Genomic DNA, 22,384 nt, shown 5'->3' with positions numbered 1-22,384 from the left:
TTAATATCCAAATCACTGTCATACTGAATCCTGATATTTACAGTAAGACACAGAAGTGAGTAACCTCCTCACATTTTGTAAATATTTAAATATATCTTTTCATGTGAAAACACTGAAGAAATGACACTTGACTACAATGTAAAGTAGTGAGTATACAGCTTGTATAACACTGTAAATGTGCTGTCCCCTCAAAATAACACAACACACAGCCATTAATATCTAAACTGCTAACAATAAAAGTGAGTACACCCCTAAATGATAATGTCCAAATGGGGCCCAAGTAGCCATTTTCCCTCCCTAGTGTCATGTGACACGTTAGTGTTACAAAGTCTCAGGTGTGAAGGAGGAACAGGTATGTTAAATTTGCGCTCTCTCTCTCTCATACTAGTCACTGGAAGATCAACATGGCACCTCATGGCAATGAATTCTCTGAGGATCTGAAAAAACAAATTGTTGCTCTACATAAAGATGTCCTAGGACAGTGGTTGTCAACCTGGTCCCTACCGCCCACTAGTGGGCGTTCCAGCTTTCATGGTGGGCGGTAGGGTTTTTGTCCGATACTGAAGCACTTTCCTTTTTAAAAATTTAATTAAATATTTTCATAGCATTATTTAAAAACATTTTCATTAGGTTTTCATAAAATTCCCCGTGACAATTTACATTTCTGAAAATATACTATTTGTATCACCCGCGCATAAGTTCACGTTACGTAAGTGAAACTAAGTGGCGCTACAGTGCGACCCCAAACAAAAGAACCTCATCCCAGAATAGCTCGCACATCTCTCCCCACACCACCCAACTGTAACAGACAAGCAGGGCTGGTAGCTGACACCCCCACCCACCCAATCCATGATGCGCAAGAGGCATGCGCAGACCACGATACACTTTATAAATCACCATTACTGTGGAACCAGTGGGCGGTTAGAAAATTTTACTACTAACAGAGGTACAAAAGTGGGCAGTAGGTATAAAAAGGTTGACTACCCCTGGCCTAGTATATAAGAAGATTGCCAAGACCCTGAGACTGAGCTGCAGAACAGTGGCCAAGACCATACAGCGGTTTAAAAGGGCAGGTTCCACTCAGAACAGGCCTCACCATGGTCGAGCAAAGAAGTTGAGTGCCCGTGCTCAGCGTCATATCCAGTGCTTGGCTTTGGGAAACAGACGTATGAGTGCTGCCAGCATTGCTGCAGAGGTTGAAGGGGTCGGGGGTCAGCCTGTCAGTGCTCAGACCATACACCGCAGGCTGCATCAAATTGGTCTGCAGGGCTGTTGTTCCAGAAGGAAGCCTCTTCTCAAGATTTTTTTTTGTTTGTTTACATTTATATCCCGCCCTTCTCCGAAGACTCAGGGCGGCTTACAGTGTATAAGGCAATAGTCTCATTCTATTTGTAAGATGATGCACAAGAAAGCCGGCAAATGGTTTGCTGCAGACAAGTAGACTTAGGACATGGATTCCTGGAACCATGTCCTGTGGTCCGATGAGACCAAGATAAACTTAATTGGTTCAGGAAGTGTCAAGCATGTGTGGTGGCAACCAGGTGAAGAGTACAAAGACAAGTGTATTTTGCCTACAGTCAAGCATGGTGGTGGGAATGTCATGGTCTTGGGCTGCATGAGTGCTGCTGGCACTGGGGAGCTAGTTCATTGAGGGAACCATGAATGCCAACATATATTGTGACATACTAAAGCAGAGTATTATCCCTTCCCTTTGGAGACTAGGCCGTAGGGCAGTATTTCAATATGATAATGACTCCCAACACACCTCCAAAACGGCCACTGCCTTACTAAAGAAGCTGAGGGTAAAAGTGCTTGACTGGCCAAGCATGTCTCCAGACCTTAACCCTATTGAGCATCTGTGGGGCATCCTGAAATGGAAGGTGGAGGTGCGCAAGGTCTCTAACATCCACCAGCTCTATGAAGTCATCATGGAAGAGGATTCCAGTGGCAACCTGTGAAATTATGGTGAGCTCTATGCCCAAGTGGGTTAAAAAGCAGTGCTGGAAAATAATGGTGGCCATACAAAATATTGACACTTTGGGCTCCATTTGGACATTATCACTTAGGATGCACATAGTTTTGTTGCTAGCAGTTTAGACATCAATGGCTGTGTGTTATTTTGAGGGGACAGCATATTTCTACTGTTATACAAGTTATGTATACTCACTATTTTACATTTTAGCCAAGTATCATTTCTTCAGTGTTGTCACATGAAAAGATATACTTTACAGCCCTCTCTAAACAGTTTACAGAGTCAACAAATTGCCCCCAACAATCTGTCTCCTCATTTTAGCAACCTTGGAAGGCTGGAAGGCTGAGTCGACCTTGACCCTGGTGAGATTCAAACTGCCTAACTGCTGGCAGCCAGCAGAAGTAGTCTCCGTGGTATTCTAACCACTACACCACTGCAACTCATATAACTGGTAATGTAACTGTAAATTGGGCATTAACCTAACACTTATTTTCTGCAAAATATTGACTTTTCAAACAGATCTACCTTTTCAATTGAAAAATAGTTGAGTTTTTACTTAACATCTGATATGGTTTCTTTACTAGAGAGGATATATCAAAATACATTCTCAAGTAAACAATATCAATGTCTATTACTGGTATTTTTTATGTATCTATATTTCTGAGCCAGCCAATGCATTCATTCTTAATCCTTAAAATTCCTATATACAATGTAAGTTCTCTTTTTCAAAAAATGAAAATCAAGGCAATTTACAAATCACGGACCAGTAATATTGTAGAATTTCACATTTTTACAACAGTCTTCATCTGTTTGATGCTTAACAACACAGCAATGTAAAAAGAATCTTGATGAATTGGGCCAAGCCCACCACAGTGTGCTTTTCATGGCTGCCAACCAAATCTTTCTGAAGTGCCCATAAGCAGGTAATAGTCACACAGTTCTGCAATTTTGTCTTGCAACTGAAATTTGGAGGTAGGCTATGATTGAACACAAAAGCAGCACTGAGCTGAAGATTGAGACTGAAATCTATTCTTTTATCTGAGCTTGTTATAAAGGCATTCAGATTACTGGCCATCAATCTCGTACCAATAAATTCCACAGGCCAAAAATGAGTACCATGAAAAATATCTTCTGTCTGTCCTAAATCTCCTTCCATTTTATTGAATGACTTGTGATCCTAACACCATGTAGTTTTATACACCTTGATCAAATTCATGTTCTACACCCAGATGCCTTTTTTCAAAGTTGGAGTCTCAGAAGTCCTGTCTTCATAATACAAACCCCCAATAATTTTGGTTGCCCTCTTCAGTTTTTTTCAGTTCTATTGTATTTTTCTTCAAATGTGGCAATCAGAAATTAATTCAGTATTTAGCTGAAACTTGCTGCAGATTTATGTAATGGCATTAGAATGTTTGACAGATTTATTTTCGATACTCCTCCTATAATTGAGTTGACATCTTCACTGAGCTTTCCTGTGAGTATTGGATTCAACCAGTGCAAATGGAACTGAACTTGCCATTTGGCTGACCAAAGAGATCCTTTTGGAGCTCTTTATTCATTTTGTTTTCTACCACATTAAGCCAAGAAAATTCCCAAACGATTTAAAAAGCACAAGTACCAATACAAATCCTTGAGAGACTCCACTCATTTCCCTCCACTAAGAGCATTCATTGCTCACTTATTCCAACTATTTACTTTTTAAAAAATCAGTTTGCAATCCACAAAATAATAGATCATCTTATCCCATGTCCCATATTCCAATATATTCAGGAGCTTTTGAAGAAAAATGTCAGATTTTAAAAAAATGATTAAATACGCAAACTTGACAAGATTACTTTGATCGATATGCCTCTTTACATTCCTAAAATGCCTAGAAAGTTGGTGAGGCAAAATTTGCCATTGTGATTTTTGCTGCAATAGGGCTTATTCTTTATGTCCCTTTTTTATTCTTTATGTCCCTTACCACTCATATCTATCTGCACATAACAGATGTTAGGATGACTGGCCTATAATTTCCTGTGACTCTTTAAAAAATGATGTCATATTGACTATCTTCCAGTTCTGTGTACTGAAGTCAATGAGAAGGAAAAGTTACATAGTTCAGCATTCTCTCCTTTGAGTTCCTTAAGGGTTGGTGCCCTCAGAACCCAATGATGTGTGGTTGCATAGTCTCTCAAAATGCCCTAAAATACCTTTATTACCTCAGTTTGCCTCTCTGAAAAAGTCAGTCCAGGTTCAGACATCTCACTTACAATTTTAGTAGTAAAGCCAGTAGGTTAAAAAAAAAACCCTAATCCAGTTTCTTTGCACTCCATATACTATTTTTATTCCTCTATCAGTCCACTTGCTTTCCTGCCCATTTCTGTGCTCTGAATATGTTTAAAGAAATTCTTATGGTTTTTCTTACAACTTTTTGTCTTCTGCTTCTGAAATTATTTTTTGGCCTTGTGCTAGCTAGGATTTCTGGAAGTAGCAGTTCTTCTTATCCATGGGGACATGAGGACATGGGGAAATTATGTTAAAAATAATTTGCATTAACTACAATCTTCTCAACAAATAAAGTCAAATATTTCTTTGAATTATCACCCTTATTCATCCAGAATTCTTGTATTCCATTTCTGTTGTCAAAATGGCATTGCTATATTAAAGTTTAATTCAATACTAAATTTCCCCCCTTTTCTCTCCATCATAATCTATAAAGTTGACTTGTTTGAAAACACTTGTTTACCGGAAAGGGCTAGAAGTTGGGGTGGTGCTTCGTCCAGAAACTGGAGGTGTGCCTGGCTTATCAATGACACTTCCAAAAGCCTTTAAATCCATTTCTGACATCTGAAGAAAAACAGCAAGGTTATTTACACTACAAAATAAAATACTGATATGTTTATCAAATTCATTTAACTAGAGGAAGTTTATAAGTCCTTTATAAAATGGCAATAAAAATTGATGTACATCCTTACTTAAGCATTTCTGAACAAAATACTCAATTATTTTATTTGGATACATCAAGTTGTTATCCCAGATGCATGCAGTTCAAATAAATGAAAAATGGGGTTTAGTTTAGAACAAGAGATCACTCTTCTTAAGTTATCTGTTCAAAAATAAAACCACTGATTTTGCAGGGATGCAGTTTTTACTTTGTGATTCTGTATCTGCCTTTCAATAAGAGAATTACCAGTAAGTAATTTTTCTGTGCAATGGTAAACTGATAGTGAGGATCTGAGAGAAAATAAGCAACAACAAATTCTACTATGTGTGTAAACCACCTAGAATGAACTTGGAATACAACGATAATTGATAATGAATACTAACAAAGATTGAATTAGTTCAGAATTAATAAGCAGATAATGTTTATTTTAATTCCCAGTGACTGTTTCAGTGTTGGCTATTCCCACCCTGCCCCTTCCTATAAAAGTAAGACTCAAAAGCACATTTTCATCTATATCTTCAAATATATATGGGTTGGAAACAAAAAAACTTGAGTAAATATATATGCAAAGTTCCTTTTCTGGGAATAACATGAAGACAAACATAATTTAAATCATCTTTTGTATACGGTAAATTCCCTTGTATTCACTCTATTAAATCATACAAACACATTCCTGGCATAATCTATTCAAAGTTGAACTGTTTTAACTCTAACTCTTAAGAGAATTTAGAATGTTTCATTCTCTTCACTGTAATTTATCGACTCAGAACAGATCAATTTTGGCTATGGAGTATCTGTAATAGCTACTATGGAATTCATTAGACACACCAAAGGCTAAATGCTACAATCTCCCTCTTCTAGAGTCTTCATCCATATTTTAGACAGGCAGAGTTAAGTTTTTAGGAAGGGGTGGGGGTGGGAATAACCAATGTTGAAACAGTCACTGGAAATTAAAGTATAATACATTGTATGCTTATTAATTTTAAACTAATTTGATCATTGTTAGTGTTCATTATCTACTATCATTGTAGTTCCCAAAACATGTGCTGTGGTTCCCTGGATGTTGCAGCAAGCTGCAGGGATATTTTACTATATAATGGAACGGTGAGTTTGTTGTAGCACCCTAGTACAGAGTTTGAGAACTGCTAGAGTGCTGTGAGCTAATAAAAGTTTGGGAACCTCTGTGCTATTGTATGGCAAGATTAACATGAACATCTTTACCTTTCCAGTTATAATGCTGTGCTGAGTGCCAGCTGGAATTAGTCCTCTAAAAGGCTGACCCACTTGTGTTGGCCGACTCAGGCTCTGAGCCTGAGGTTGTGGTGGAGTGTGCTGTAATGGAGGTTGAAGGGACTGTGGAAGAGCAATTAAAGGCTGGCCTGCTGATCCAAAGTTGGGCAAAGAAAGTTGTGACCCTGGTATAGGTACTGTCACCTGGAATAAAATGCAACGTGTTAGACAAGCAGAATCTTATTTTTTAAAAAATCAATTTGTATTAATCCCCCCACACACATTGTTTATGAACAGAGTATTGACCATATCATCTCTTATACATCTTAACATATCCAAATATATTTTACTCAGTTACAATTTCTGCCAAGACAAGCAGAATCTTATTAACTACATTAAAATAAAACTGTTTGAACATGACAAGAAAATATACATACGTATATAATACTGTTAATATATCCTGTAACTATTTTTTTTATGAATCAGGGAAGAAAAAAGTGTTCCTATTTCTACCCTTTAAGGTTGCAGAGAAAACTCTGAAATTAAACAGGCAGTAACTATTTTTCAGACCACAAGGTGGATCATGTTCATTACAAATGAAATTGTTCCATTATTCCCCCATATTATACTCCTATGTTTGTGAATCCTGTAAACATACAGATTTTGGAAGTAGAATGTCAGTTTATTAGTTACAAATGTACTTTGGAAATTCTGAACTTGCAAAATCAGGGCAATCTTATTTACTACTGATAAAGGAGATAAAGGCACCAAGGGTTCTTTGGTGCTCTCTATGCTTGGTTGTTTTCTTGCAGATGTTTCATTACCCAAACTAGTCACTAGCAGTGGTAATGTTGCCTAGTTTGGGTAATGAAATGTCTGCAAGAAAACAACCAAATTCAAAGAACATGAAGGACCCCTCAATCAGATTTACTTATTTATATTTTTCAAAATGACTAGTAGTAAATAACCGATTAAAATAAATTCTAATCAATAAGAATATTAAAAAATAATGAAAAAGTGATGACATTAACAAACACGGCACATACACAAAGCCAAGACATTAAATAAATAGAGCAATTGAAAAATATGAGCAAATATGGAAGTCTTATTGGGTGATACTACATCATTGTCCATTAATCACTCCACGTCAAAGGCACCCAGTGAAAGGCATCCAAACAAGAATCATGCCTCTATGTTCAGGTAAGAGAAAGGATTCTTCAACCCTATGAACAGAGTTTGAGCCAGCGTTGGGAAATGTGTTCAAGAAGTCAGTGCATCATTTACATCAACTCCAGATTATAATCTAGTTGCAATATTTTGAACTAGCCACTGACTCCATCGTAAATTGGATATATGATTGTGGCAAAGCTTTTTCCATTGAGGAGGGCTTGCTAGTGGCATACCAGCCTGAGTTAATGACATGTCACTAAAACGTTATGTGCTAGAAATGAGATTGGGCTTAATTTTATTCTGTAAACTTAATTCTGATGGGGAGGTAGACCCTTTCCAAGAGGAAGTCCGTTTCTTACCTAAGGCTTATATTAGTAACTGGTTCAGGATTTCCATTACTTTGTTTGAATTAGATGAAAATGGAAAAAAATATGTCATGTTACTCTCAATTCTAGTTCATGTTAAAAAGCATACGAGACAAAATGGAACCCTATGCATTACCATATCCCAACAGTATTTCCATCTCATTCTAGTATGATTGGAATTATTAAAGAGCAAATACTAATTTTTGACTATTGCTCCAAGGAGGACACTATGATTGTTGATATTGTATAAGATGACCAGGAAAATTTTCAGGATTCTATTCTCTTTCATAAATGACTCTCTAGATGAATTTGAGATTATATGGTCCACATACTGGGGAAACGATTGGATTCAGCAGGGGATGGGCAAATACCTCCTTTAATCAAACAGGGCTGGCCTAATGATAAATTTTAATTGAGGGTTTTTAGCGGGGCTATTTTATTTTATAATTTTATCTTCCTATTTTAAATTTTCGGCTCATGGAATTAGATTTTTAAATATATATTGTATTTTAATTCTTTTGTACATTTGTTTTATCTATGCTGTACACCGCCCTGAGTCTTCGGAGAAGGGCGGTATAGAAATTTAAACAATAAATAAATAAATAATAAAGTACTGAAGAACATTCCCTCATATTATCAGGTTTTAATTCTTGCCACGATTTATTCATACTGTTCTTGTTATTTGCCTTCAAATCGGTCTTGGCTCCTGGAGACTACATAAGGCAGGTCCATGCAGTTTTCTCAGTAATATTTCTAGAAGTGGTTTCTCAGTACTTTCTTTCTAAGACTGAGAGTGACTACCCTAAAACCACCCAGTTGCTGCTAACACATTCTCAGTAGCCACTTTCTATTGGTAACAAATGTCTTGTTAATGAGAGCTGCTTTTAGCAGAAGATACAGTGGTTGCCTTGTCCGTCTTTCATGAAACAACCAAATGTTACAGCAGTGATAATAAAACTCCAAGGACAAATACAAATCTTTTCATCTGAGACTCTGAGCACAATTATCTCAACAGGCTAGGGGCCTCTGTGGCTCAGACTGCTAATGCAGTCTGTTATTAACAACAACTGCCTGCAATTACCGCAGGTTCTAGTCCCACCAGGCCCAAGGTTGACTCAGCCTTCCATCCTTTTATAAGGTAGGTAAAATGAGGACCCAGATTGTTGGGGGCAATAAGTTGACTTTGTATATAAATATACAAATAGGATGAAGACTATTGCTAACATAGTGTAAGCTGCCCTGAGTCTTCGGAGAAGGGCGGGATATAAATGCAAATTTAAAAAAAAAAGGCTGAAAATGTCACTAGGAAATGATCTGACCATAAAACAGTATTCAAAACCTATTCATATGTTCCTTATGCATCATTGAGAAAACAAGATTTAGATTATGATCCACTCTCTACTGAGTTTTCAATACATTAGGATATGTACTGGTGTATAGCATTAATTAAATTATAAGATGGCCCAGAAAAGGCAAACTTGGTGAAGATGTTGAAGACTTCTTAAAAAGTTGAAGACTTTTTAAAAGGAACATCAAGACCCCCTACATCTTCACTCTATGATCACTGTAAGGGTAAACACAGTGAACATGCGTCATATTCAATAAACTTCTGACGAGAGAATATTTTAATAATAGAAGGGAATCACTACAAAAAATAAATGTGCCTGTGCTAAAGCAATCTTTTAAAAAGGAGATATTATTAAAATGTAGTCTTCCATGTTAAAGAATTTAGATTTCTGCTATCTAGAGCGCTATCTACTTTGCACAAAATGGAATATTCTCTTGTCATTGAACTATAGTATTACATACAGCACACAGATATCGATAGTTAGAAAAATTGAAAGCAATTTACCATGCCATAGTTTACCTGCTGGAGAGTACTGGGAGACTGAGCAGTATTATAGAAGCTTGTCTGCCCTGGTTGCTGAACCTGTCCAGAATACAAATTTGAGGCCTGGGTAAGAGTAGCTCTCGCCTGAGAAGAAAGAGGTCAACATTTTTTGGGTGACTAAGTAAAGTTATTTAAACTTTGAAAAGCAGAACAAATATGAGTATTTTATTTTGTTGCTAATAATTCTGTTTACTGTAATATTTTACTATTTGTAAAAGTAGCTATTATAAAGCAAAATATACCTTTTATGTATAAGCTGCCAGCTGAATCAGAAAAAAGCATTAAACGTATCGACTTTCATATATGTGCTTCTAAAACTTGCCTTATAACTAAAACTAAGATATCTTGCTCTATTAACTCTTTGTTGTAAAACTAAGTGCTGGAAGATGTGGTTGAAATCTCAAAACTGTATCAACCAAGTTACTAGGATTATTTCCACATTGATAGGGTTACAGTGCAGAATTGCCTTGAAAGTTCCCTTAACAGTGGGATTGCTATGACAGAAGTGGGGGGGAGAGAAAACGGGTGTCAGCTCAGTATAATTACTTACAATGATCCCAACAAATTGTAATCCAAAAAACTGTAGATCTCACCAAGAATCTATGGAGATTCTCAGTCATCCAGGTCATCCTAGAAGCTTTTCATCCAAGCTCCTTGGATAAGAAGTGAAATGTCTTCAAAGAAAAACCAGAAAGTCTAGTTGCCTCTTGAAAAAGCAACTTTGGGACTTTCCAACAGATGTTAGATCTCAGGCAGGGTAATCAAAATAATGAGCAGTCCTTAAGTTACATGAGAATGTCAAACACCTGATCCTGATCTTTTCACTAAAAGATACATTTTAGCAAAATGTTTTGCTAAAACCTTTAATATTTTGCTTACAGGTTGCTACTGACTACCATAAACCAAAGAGCATGGATGGAAAAAGCATAGGAAAAAGTAGGTAACATAATATTTAAAGGGCATATCAACTTAATATGAGATACAGCATATATGCAAAAAAAAAAAGTGTGGAAAAATATGTCAGTATCAAACCTGGCACATTACAAAGAGAAGGCTATTCCAAAAAATTACTGTTATTTTGGAGAGGGCCAATTTCTTTATGTCTGCCAGGCAGCAAATGGAAAGACAACAAGATCAATGTTAAATATATTATGATTATAATATATGCTTACGTAAAGTGGATGTAACTAAAGACACTATTTTAGACAAGCTGTTCTCAGGTTGTATAGGACTTTGTAAAAGGAACATCCTGAATCTGGCTGGTAATAGACCAGCAGTCAATGCAGATCTTTCAACATAGGTATAATGTGAACAAAGAATCGTTTTCCAGTCAGTAGCCTAGCCTTTGCATTTCACGTTAGCTGCAGCTTCCAGACTAGCTTCAAGAACTGTCCACAAGGACTATAATCTAATCATGAAGTTATCAGTTCATGAATCACTGGGCAAGTCATAGCTGTCTATGAATGGGCACACAGGCACATCAGCCTAATGTGGAGGACTTTTTATTTATTTATTTATTTGCTAGAGGTATATACACTATTGAATCTAAACAAGTCTCAGTGGTTTACGATGAGGTAATCACAAAAATATCAGACTGATTCTACAGTTCTACAGTTCAAAGCCAGGTATGGAACTGAGTCCATGATGATTGCTTTTATGGATGATGAAAAGTGGAACTACAGAAAGGGAAAGTATACACCTTGATTTCTCAGTAGCTTTTATTTATTTATTAAACACATTTATATAGCTGCCCACTCACATATATGTGACTCCAGGCAGATTACAACATTTTCATACCTTTAATCCTTTTAATTCCTTCTGGACTGTCTATGAGCATCAAGAGTGGGAGGGCACTATCTGCAGTGGCTCTCCTCCTTCCTAAGTGAAAAATTGCAGATAGTGCTGAGTGGAGACGTCAAGCACTACAATCTTTGCTGTAGGGTGGGTCTAAAACCCAGTTTAGAAGGGGTTTTGTTTTGTTTTTTGGGCATTTTTAAACATCTGCACAAAGATACCATGGAAGTATGCTGATGATACCAAAACGAGCATTTCAACTCCAAGAAGGAAATGTGGTCATGGTTGTATCTCTCTGCCTAGATTATGTCTGGTACTGGGAGGGATGAACAGGTTTAATTTGACCATGGGATGAAAGTAGCTATGGGTGTGAAAACCCTCTAATGCCAGAAATAGTTATGCTTCCTGTGTGGATCTGTTTCTGGGACCCCAATCCTTTTACCTCCCACATCTGGGGAATATAAAACATTTAGAGGCAAGTATATAGGATGTGATCAGCAAATGATGATACCTCACTTCAAACCAATGAATAACCTCTTTTACTGCATGTAATTGTTGAACAGTAGTGGATACAATATTAACAGTAATGAACCATTAGAAATATTCATAATTCTGCAATCTTATGATTTACAATATAATCTGAGCTTTATTTTAATAAAGCTCAGATTACATTGTAGAAATAGATTAAAAAATATATAACTAAAAAGAAACTGGTTAAATCAACCATAGACTCAAAACAATGTATTGTGAAACGTCTTTACTACAAATCAACATTCATTGTCTTGTTGGGAAAAATATGCAAAGCCTTATAATAATCTTAAGAATGAGAATGATATCAGATAAATCAATAACAATCTCTTTAAGTATTAATGGGCCTCTGTTCACAATGTAAGTCACAATTTAGCAGGAGTACTAAATTCTAAAAGCTAAACCTTCTCTTGGGACACTAAACATAAAATAACTATGTTTATCTATATCAGTTTCCTTTTGTTACATCAAAAATTCCAAAGCTTCAGAAGCCATGTTAGTACCCACTGTTTTTCTTACCTGGAGCAGATGTGTATCAATAAGTTGGGAACCTCCTAATCCTGAAGCTTGTCCTAACTGGTGCTCGTACAAGATAGGAATAGGCTGAGTGTTGGATGTTTGTTGAAATGCAAGACTTGACTGTGCTTTGGCAAGTTCTTGATGCTGCACTGTTGGGAAGTTGTGTAAAGCTGTGCCCGAAAGAACCACTGGAGATGGCTGAGACAAGCCACTTTGCATAAATGCCTGCTGAGATCTATTTTAAAAAATGGTCTAAATTAATTATTTAAATATTGTTAATTTATTAGAAAGCTGCCACAGCAAGAAAAGTTTAAAGCTGCACTGAAAAAACTGAGCAAAATATTCAAGCAAATACAATAGTTTGCATATACTACTATGCCTATATTTAACCAACATAGTTGTGGTTTTATTTAAGGCAAAGAATTCCAATGTAAAGCATGACTAAAAGCTGGGCTTATAAATTCTGGCTTCTTTTAATATAATTTATGGCTGATTTTGAAATCTTGGTTTCTTTGATGCTCCTCAGGCTAAACTACTGTATAGTTCCGTATTGTTTCAAACACAGGGCTTAATTATAAACCTGATCTCTAAATAGAAGGGAAACTGATAACAAAAAAAAAGTAAACTATCAAAATTTCATTCACTATCAAATATGTACATAAAAACCAACAGAGCAAATGCTCTAGCAACCTTTTTTAAAAGTATGTGGTGCAGAGGAAATTTTTTGAGAGATAACTATATTTTTATACAGTATATGCTTTGCCAGTATGCCTTTTTAAAAACTACTGTACTTACTCTCCTGCAAGAGCTGTGTGTAGAACTTTGTGTCAAGAAATATAAGGGTTGGTATGTGGGAGTGAGATTGCTTTTCTCTTTTTCTCTAGCCTCAATTAGGAATTGGGTATGGTACAAAGTTTGTCATCACAGAGAATAAATTTAGAAAATCTGATATCTCTTAATCTGATATCTATTTTGTAAATAATCAATCCATTTTTTCCATTCAGTTAAATATCTTTCCTGCGTATTGTCTTTCAAAAAGGCTGAGATTTTTGCCATCTCAGCCAAGTTGATAACTTTCAATATCCATTCTTCTATTGTAGGTAATTCTTTTTTCTTCCAATATTCTCCAACGGTTGTGAAATTTATTGAAGGGGCAGAGCCAATCGCAGATAAAACTACACAAGTATTTTTTTATTTTAGATTTTGTTTTTCATCTTATTTGTAAAACTTCAAATAAGTATTTGTAGAAAATTAATTAATAATTGTATTGTACTGGTTTAAATCACATGCCTGATTAGGAACTACTTAAAGCCAAACCTCAGTACTTATTTGAAGATGCTACAAAGATGCAGCATATCATTTATCTCCCTCCTCACAACTTACAATGCTTCAATGCTTCTTTCAGTGTTATAAAAGTGGTGCAATTACAGTCAGTAGCATTCTGAACAAAGAAGATGTTTCATAAAATGCACGTACTAATATTCTTAAAAATTCCAAATCTTCTTTCACTATAAGAAAATCTGAACACTGATTTGTAACTTCAACCACCACCACCTCAGTTAAATAAACTTAATTGAAGTTGTTAACTTAAAGCAATTTAAAAATATAGTGCAAATTATCTTGTATTAATGGTATGAATAAACTAGTAATGCAAAAAATTAGAGCCATGGTGGGGCAGTGTTTAGAATGCAGCATTGCAGGCTAATTCAGCAGTTCGATTCTCACCAACTCAAGGTTAACTCAGTCTTTCATTTTTCTAAGGTCAGTAAATGAGAACCCAGATTGTTGGGGGCAATATGCTGACTATGTAAACCACTTAGAAAGGCTGTAAAGCACTGTGAAGTGGTATATAAGTCTAGTGCTATTTAGGAGAAAAAGAGAGAAACCAGTATTTTCTGTGTCCTGATTCTATTTTTTTGTTTAATATCAAAGACTTACCTATAGGGCTGCAGAGAAGAGTTAAACAACTCCTGGGCCTGGGAGACAGCAGGTGCTGCTCCTAAACTCAGTTGAGCTTGATGCTGTCCTTGAAGAGGAGCATATATTGGAATTGGTATCTGCTGAACTGAAGTAGGCTGGAAGGAAGAGAAATATTTTAAATATCTATGTAACCCATTGATTTAGCTCAGGAAACTTTCCTGAGCTAAATCCACCCAGCTAATCCACTCATTCTTGTGGTGTTTCTCCAGTCTCTCAACAGAGAGGTCCAGCCTTATGGTTTCACATCCTTTAACTGTAAATTTAATTATTTATAACATTTGTATATTGCTTCCCATTTTAAAAACCATGTGAATGATTTGCAATAAAATCATGTATGAGAAACACTGAATAGTGAACTGGACATTTTAATATGCTCCAGTAGCACTAACCTGTGGCACCTCAACTAATAATGTACAGCTATTTCATTGTAGGACTGAGAATGCTACTGCTAGATTTGGTTTATAAGAATTTTGAACTGTCTCAGATACCATAGTGTTCAATTCACAAAAATAATCTTGCATACTGGGATTCCTGTTATCTTTGGATGTAATGTAAAATATTTCAGTATAGGGAAGGTTTAATTTAGCATATGCAACATCCAAAATTCCTATTGTATTTGTATCATTGGTTGATAAAATAAAGATTTCATTATATGAAGGTATTAGATTTATCAGGTAGATTTTTTAAATTTAAATATCAATAACCAGTCCTCCCTGTAATTCTTAAATCAGATGCAAATTTTCCCCCCATCCAGTCTGCATGCTAGTGATAAACACAATTCTCAGGCTGCTTCTAAGATAATTCCTGCTCTTTTTCCAATAGTATTGAGAGAATATTTTTGGTGGTGAATATTATCATCCCATGCTCTCTTTTACTTCAACCTATCACTTATTCATTTTCACCTATAATAATATAATTTCATTAGAGTAATTAAAACCAATGCGCATCAATGCTAGCTTAACTTTTTATTGTGAGAGTGATAACAAAAAGCAAGACTGGATAAATTTCAAGCTAGATTGATTTAATTTAACCTGCAAATATTTGTAACCCTTTTTTCCCCCCAGTCTCACCAAATGTACCTGTGAGAGTCCTGGTTGAAATCCTTGCTGCTGGGCAAGTGAAGGAGGAGCCAAACGGGCATGTTGGGTATTGAATAAATGAGTTGTATCCATATAGAATGCAGGAATTTGAGCTACAGGACCACAAGAAAAGATAAAAATTAAAATATGAACAAGAAAAAAATAACTAATCCAATTTTTAGAGGAACGCCAATATTCTCTAGTATACTAAAATAAGTTTATGTGACTGGGAGAAAACAATACCGAAGTTTGTAAGGATGCATACCAGAAAATAAGCCACCTGAAGAGATGAACTCTAATGAATATATTTATCATATTACCTGCTGTTGACTGAGACACATAGACCTGTGGACTTTGCTGTTGTTGGGCGATCAGAGATGGCATACAGCTTAACTGGGAAAAATGACCAGCAGATGCTAAATTGCTTGTTTGTAATTGCTGTGGCTTCACTTTACAGATATTGGGTGGATCAGAAGTTGTAGTGGTTTTTGTACTTAGTGAGGAAGTAGTGTATGTTCCAGCTCCTAAGATCAGAAATCCGCAAAGCAAAATTCAAGAGTTACTGATAAAATATTTCATCATAATAATCGAAAGTTTGATCCACGTTAGCTGGTTGCACCTAGTTAGATGACTCTTAATGCAAATTGCATTACGGCAATATTTCATTAAATATTCTTTCAATTTCAGAACATTACTGTACAAGGATACTGCTGTCTACAAAAAATGGCATGATAGTGAAACCTTAATGATATGAATAAAAACTATCTGACAGACATATTATATATAGCAGCTATTCTAAAAACCAGATAAATTTGTGCATAAAGATGAATTCCCATAAATATGAATTTATGAAGTATATATGAAATAAATATGTAAATATGTAAATATGTAAATAAATATGAAGTATATATGAAATATAAAGTAACAGAAAGGCACCAGGTCACCTGTTTTAGATAAAAATCTGCCAATAGCTTCTATTAGTAGAAATATTTTCACAGTAGGCTCAGATTATGACCTATGTGTCTAATATCAATCAAAATTGATTTATTTATCTGAGGTCCCCAAATAACTATCTGCGGCATGCCAATCAGGCCGCGCAAACAAGAGAAGCCTTATCCATGGGATGCTGGCAGCACACAAAACCATGCCCCTTCCGGTCTGCGGAAAAACCTTTCTCCACAGAATTGGTCACTGGTGCCCAGAAGGTTGGGGGCTGCTGATTTAAGAGATTTTCTCTTTGTTCATTAAAACCACACATTCAAAAGATATAAACCTGCACCATGTGGAATTAATGGCAAAGCAATTACTATTATTCGTTATTATAATCAGAATATAACATTTAGAAAAGATTAATATTTTGGGAGAATTAATTATAAGTCTTCTAGTACTCTTGTATTGTGTTTTATCACATCCATCTATTTCTACTACTAAAAAAACCCTGATATACTATTACAATTTGATTAAGAATTATCCTGATAGCCTGCATCATCTGTTCATTCCAGACAGAAACTTTATAGAGCAGTGATGGAGAACCTTTTTGGCACAGAGTGCCCAAACCGGAACGTGCGTGTGCGTGCGTGCGTGCACGCACATGTGCCGGAGCCCTAGAAAATCAAAGACCGGCCAGCTGGTCTTTGGGTTTCTGGGGCTCCAGCACATGCGAAGAGCAGCTGGCCGGTGCACATGCACATGCTAGAAATTAGACAAGCAGTTGATGACAGTGTGCATGCCCACAGAGAGGACTCTGCATGGCACCTCTGGCATGTATGCCATAGGTTCACCATCACGGTTACAGAGCTTTAACAGAGCCACTGGCAATGCCTGTAAATACTGGATGTTTAACTGGAGTGCAAGCTGTTTTTTTTCTTTCAGAAACACCAAGTAATAATTATTTTAGAGCAGGGTGTCAAACTGGCAGCCTGTAGGCCGAAGGCCTCACGCACAAGCCACACCCATTCCAGCTCTGCAAAGGCAAAAAACATCACGATATGTTGCAATATGTCACGTGACATGATCAAGTTTTACACCCGTGTTTCAGAAGAATTATTTCAAAATTATTTGGCAGTTTATTAAGTGATGAAGAGAACTGAACAAAACATTGAAAAAAATCATTACTCTATAGCCTGTGTTTAGAAATATATATTAAAATTTGTCAGAGATGCTGTAATTGTGGAAAGGTTCTTAAAATTTAAATACTCAAAATATATAATATGTAACAATGTGTTTGGAAAGCACTTTTGTTTGGATACACACCTAATTAAAATTATACAGTTCAAGATCAAAACTTCTGCTCAGATTATATTGGATTTTAAATGCTGTCTTATTCTTTTCTAATTCAAGTACAATTTTCTTTCCAACAGTTGATTGTATAAAACTTTTATATATCTTGTGAAAATTAATGACAGTTAATAATTTTTCACTGATTATCAATATAAAAAATTCTTGTTAAAGAAGAATGATTCAAAGTTCTTACTAGATAAACAAATTAAAAGGATACAAAATTAAGTGAATCAAGCTAAAATATCACACACCTTGTTTTTTAGACAGGACTGAACTAAATAATAAGTAAAGTAAATAAGTAAAGAAACAAAGAGAGCTTTATTTAAAAAAAGATAGCACGTTATTCAGTCACATTTTTCAGTCATATTTCCTAAAGGTTAATACCTGACAATGAAGTTGTAGGTGTAACAGAAGCTACAGGAATGGGAGGCATGGATGCACTTGAAAAAGAGCTGTATGTACCACTGGTTGGTCCACTGCTACTGCTGCTGTTCCCACTTCCACTGCTACTACTATTACCACCAGTAACAGGAGATGCTGATGATGTAACAGGTGAACTTTTTTCTCCCACATTTGGTGAATTCTCCCACGCTTTGCGAGCAGATTCCATCTATTCCGGAAAAAAAGGGCTTTATTTTAAGACTTGCACTACTTTTTCATTTCTATATTTTTGTTTCAGTTTATTCTAGACAATTCCCTACTATTTTAAATACCACATTTTTCGGAGTATAAGATGCACCTTAGTTTTTTGGGGGAAAAATAAGAAAAAAGCTGATTGGCTTTTTTTTGTGAGCTCTGTGCCTTGCTTTTTTTCTGCCTCTGAAACTCCCTTTCAGAAAAAACTTTTTTCTGCCTCTGAAGCAGAGCTTCAGAAAAAAAAGCCTCTGAAGCTTTGTTTGGGGCTTTTTTTCTGAAGCTCTGTTTGGGACTTTTTTTTTTTGAAGCTCCATTTGGGGCTTTTTTTCTGAAGTTCTGATTCTGATGCTTTTTTCAGCCTCTGAAACCGCAGTTTGAGAAGCTGGGCGGGGCTACATTCGGAGTATAAGATGCACCCAGATTTTCACCCTCTTTTTGAGGGGGAAAAGGTGTGTCTTATACTCTGAAAAATACGGTAAATCTTCGGGAGGGAAAAAAAGCAAACTTCCTTACTGCATTGCAAGTATGTCAACTGTCTTTGTTTCTAAAATGAATCAACTCCTATAGATCTGATGACAGTCCTGTAATGCTTATTCTTATTTGCAAAGCCTGCCATATTAGCATCATTCATTCCTTTCTTGTATTACTTCTCTGAAAACTGCAATTGTGCCATAATCAAATCAATGAAAAGGTCATGTGGATCTAAGCTCTGCATCTCAAATTATGGTTGACTTTCATAATTTAAGAATACAGAATAGATCCTGATCATTTTCACTGTCAAAACATAATGCTATAGCTTTCAGATAAATTATATCAAATGCCAATCACTATGATACCACAATAAATTTATAGATATTCATATTTCAGAATATCAGTGACAGACCTGCCAGAGTCAGGTCCCTTAGGAAAGAAAGACCCTTGACTACATTTGGATGAAGTGATAGGGTTTTTTTTTTTTTTACTAAAGGCTCCTGGCTGCATTCCAGCTCTCTCCCCATGACCAGTCTGTCTTCAGCCAATGAAGAGCTGCATAGGTGTTTTGAGAAACACTGAGATATTTGGAGTAGTCCACATTCTTTTCTCAGGGTGCGTGGCTTGTAATGCTGGCACAAACTGGTTCCGTACTTCTCTGGTCTCTGTCAAACTGTCATCTTACCTCCCAACTTCCCCATAATTGCCCATTTGTTCTCCTGTGTCCCCTTCCCCCCTGGCCTTTGATGACACGATGCCAGCTAGGCGCCAAGCTGAATATCAACAATATACTGATGAAACTGTTCCCAACTACACTGTGTAAGATAATATATAAGCAAAATTGTAGTTTCTCAAAACACAATCAATTTTATGTAGACATTTACTGACAACCTCATGAAGACTTTGTTAAAACACTTTTGCTAGGATACAGGTAGCCCTCAACTTACAGCCACAATTGAGCCCAAAATTTCTATTGCTAAGCAAGGCAGTTTCTAAGTGAGTTTACTCCCCTTTATGACCTTTTTGTCACAGTTATTAAATGAACCACTGCATTTGTTAAGTTAGTAACACAATTGCTAAGAGAATCTGGCTTCCCCATTAACTTTGCTTGATTGAAGTTTGCAAAAAGTGATCAAATGACCTTGGGACACTCCTGCTGTCATCAAGCATCCAAATTTGGTCACATGACCATGCGGAAGCTGCAACTGTTGCAAATATGAAAAATGGTCACAAGTCACTTTTTCAGTGCCATTGGAACACTGAACAGTCACTAAATGAATGGTTGTAAGTGGAGGACTACCTTGTATGAACTATCCAAGCATAGAAAGGCTCACCTTGGTAGATAGATTCCTATATAAACTCTTTTAATTGAGATACGTGGAATAAAGATATTAACCGGGAATTCAATTTTGATAATAATTCAGCGTTTATATGATGTGTGTGTTTGTACTTAGCATCTTCCTACAGGAAGGAAATTGGTTGTATTTGACTGAATGTTTTTTTTGCCCCAGACTCTCATAGATGATAATCTATGATATTACGAGAGTTAGTGACGGTTCCTGTGTCATGGACAGATCATTTTCTCCTCCGCCTAGACTTTCAGACCGCCGCTCACCACCGCAGGGAGACGGAACCAATGCGTTGGTTCCGTCCCAGGCACCTGATGGACCCCGTGAGGTTCCTGACGCAGCTTGGGCCGTTTCCTGAAGATCTTGCCCACAGCACGACCGAAGAACTAGTTGCGGCCTGGGAACAGGCCACGGCTGGGGCTTTGGACCGTGTCGTGCCTTTGCGGCCTCTGACCTGGTGCAGATCTCAATTGGCTCCTTGGTTTTCCGAGGAGCTGAGAGAGATGAAACGCCGGAGAAGACGCCTAGAGAGTACCTGGAGGTCCAGCCGTTCCGAGACTGATCGGACACTAGTTAGGTCTTTTTCGAAGATCTACCTAGTGGCACTGAGGGATGCGAAACGTTTTTACGTTTCCACCCTCATTGCATCGGCAGATAACCGCCCGGCCGCCCTGTTTCAGGTGACCCGCTCTCTCCTACATCAGGAGGAGCGGGATGACCCCTTGCAGGGACATGCCGAGGAGTTTAGTGGTTATCTATACGATAAAATCGCTCAGCTTCGGGATAATTTGGACCAAAATTGCGATAATCCAGATGGGATGACGGAGGCGCGTCTTGTTGATGTTGTTTGGGATGAGTTTGATTCTGTGGCTCCCAAGGACGTGGACAGGTTGCTGGGGAGATTACATGCCACTACATGTTTACTGGACCCGTGTCCCTCCTGGCTGGTGCTGGCCACTCAGGAGGTGACACGAGGCTGGCTCCAGGAAATTATAAATGCTTCATTGTTGGAGGGGGTTTTCCCCGCCGCCTTGAAAGAGGCAGTGGTGAGACCCCTCCTCAAGAAGCCTTCTCTGGACCCAGCTGTTTTGGGTAATTATCGTCCAGTCTCCAACCTTCGCTTTCTGGCGAAGGTTGTAGAGAGTGTGGTGGCATGGCAGCTTCCCCGGTACCTGGATGAAGCTGTCTATCTGGACCCGTTCCAGTCCGGCTTCCGGTCCGGATATAGCACTGAGACAGCTTTGGTCGCGTTGGTGGATGACCTCTGGAGGGCCAGGGATAGGGGTTGTTCCTCGGCCCTGGTCCTGTTAGATCTCTCAGCGGCTTTTGATACCATCGACCATGGTATCCTGCTGCACTGGTTGGAGAATTTGGGAGTGGGAGGCACTGTTTATCGGTGGTTCTCCTCCTATCTCTCTGACCGGTTGCAGACGGTGTTGACAGGAGGGCAGAGATCGACTGCGAGGCCCCTCACTTGTGGGGTGCCTCAGGGGTCGATTCTCTCACCTCTCCTGTTCAACATCTATATAAAGCCGTTGGGCGAGGTCATCAGTGGCTTTGGGGTGAGTTACCAGCTGTATGCTGATGACACTCAACTGCACTTTTCCACCCCGGGCCACCCCAACGAAGCTGTTGAAGTGCTGTCCCGGTGCCTGGAAGCCGTACGGGTCTGGATGGGGAGAAACAGACTCAGGCTCAATCCATCCAAGACGGAGTGGCTGTGGATGCCGGCACCCCGATACAGTCAGCTGCAACCGTGGCTGACTGTTGGGGGCGAGTCATTGGCCCCATCAGAAAGGGTGCGCAACTTGGGCGTTCTTCTGGATGGACGGCTGTCGTTTGAAGATCATTTGGCGGCCGTCTCCAGGAGAGCTTTTTACCAGGTTCGCCTGGTTCGCCAGTTGCGCCCCTTTCTTGACCGGGATGCCTTATGCACAGTCACTCACGCTTTAGTCACTTCCCGTCTGGATTATTGTAATGCTCTTTACATGGGGCTACCCCTGAAGTGCACTCGGAGGCTTCAGTTAGTCCAGAATGCAGCTGCGCGGGTGATTGAGGGAGCCACATGTTGCTCCCGGGTAACACCCCTCCTGCGCAGTCTGCACTGGCTACCTGTGGTCTTTCGGATGCGCTTCAAGGTGTTGGTTATCACCTTTAAAGCGCTGCATGGCTTAGGGCCCGGGTACTTACGGGA

General features: G+C 37.9%; 1 protein-coding gene across 11 annotated transcripts in view; it reads right to left on the bottom strand.

Annotated features, from left to right (window-relative positions):
• The window catches only part of PRRC2C (proline rich coiled-coil 2C), an 85,838-nt gene that overhangs the window by 6,378 nt on the left and 57,076 nt on the right, over positions 1-22,384 (bottom strand). For 5 of the 11 annotated variants that reach the window (XM_058175471.1, XM_058175479.1, XM_058175476.1 and 2 more), the window contains 8 exons: positions 18,119-18,344; positions 15,775-15,978; positions 15,455-15,567; positions 14,334-14,470; positions 12,396-12,630; positions 9,516-9,638; positions 6,120-6,332; positions 4,701-4,801 (listed from right to left, as the gene is read on the bottom strand). In XM_058175471.1, the coding sequence (XP_058031454.1) occupies positions 4,701-4,801; positions 6,120-6,332; positions 9,516-9,638; positions 12,396-12,630; positions 14,334-14,470; positions 15,455-15,567; positions 15,775-15,978; positions 18,119-18,344 (1,352 nt within the window). Of the gene's footprint in view, positions 1-4,700; positions 4,802-6,119; positions 6,333-9,515; positions 9,639-11,351; positions 11,433-12,395; positions 12,631-14,333; positions 14,471-15,454; positions 15,568-15,774; positions 15,979-18,118; positions 18,345-22,384 lie in introns of those variants that run through there. The other 6 variants (XM_058175472.1, XM_058175480.1, XM_058175481.1 and 3 more) reach the window with 4 other exon arrangements.

Source organism: Ahaetulla prasina, chromosome 3 (genome assembly GCF_028640845.1).
Source record: "Ahaetulla prasina isolate Xishuangbanna chromosome 3, ASM2864084v1, whole genome shotgun sequence".
NCBI classification, from domain to species: domain Eukaryota; kingdom Metazoa; phylum Chordata; class Lepidosauria; order Squamata; family Colubridae; genus Ahaetulla; species Ahaetulla prasina.
Note: the sequence above shows the minus strand (reverse complement) of the source record. Positions and strands in the feature narration are given on the sequence as shown.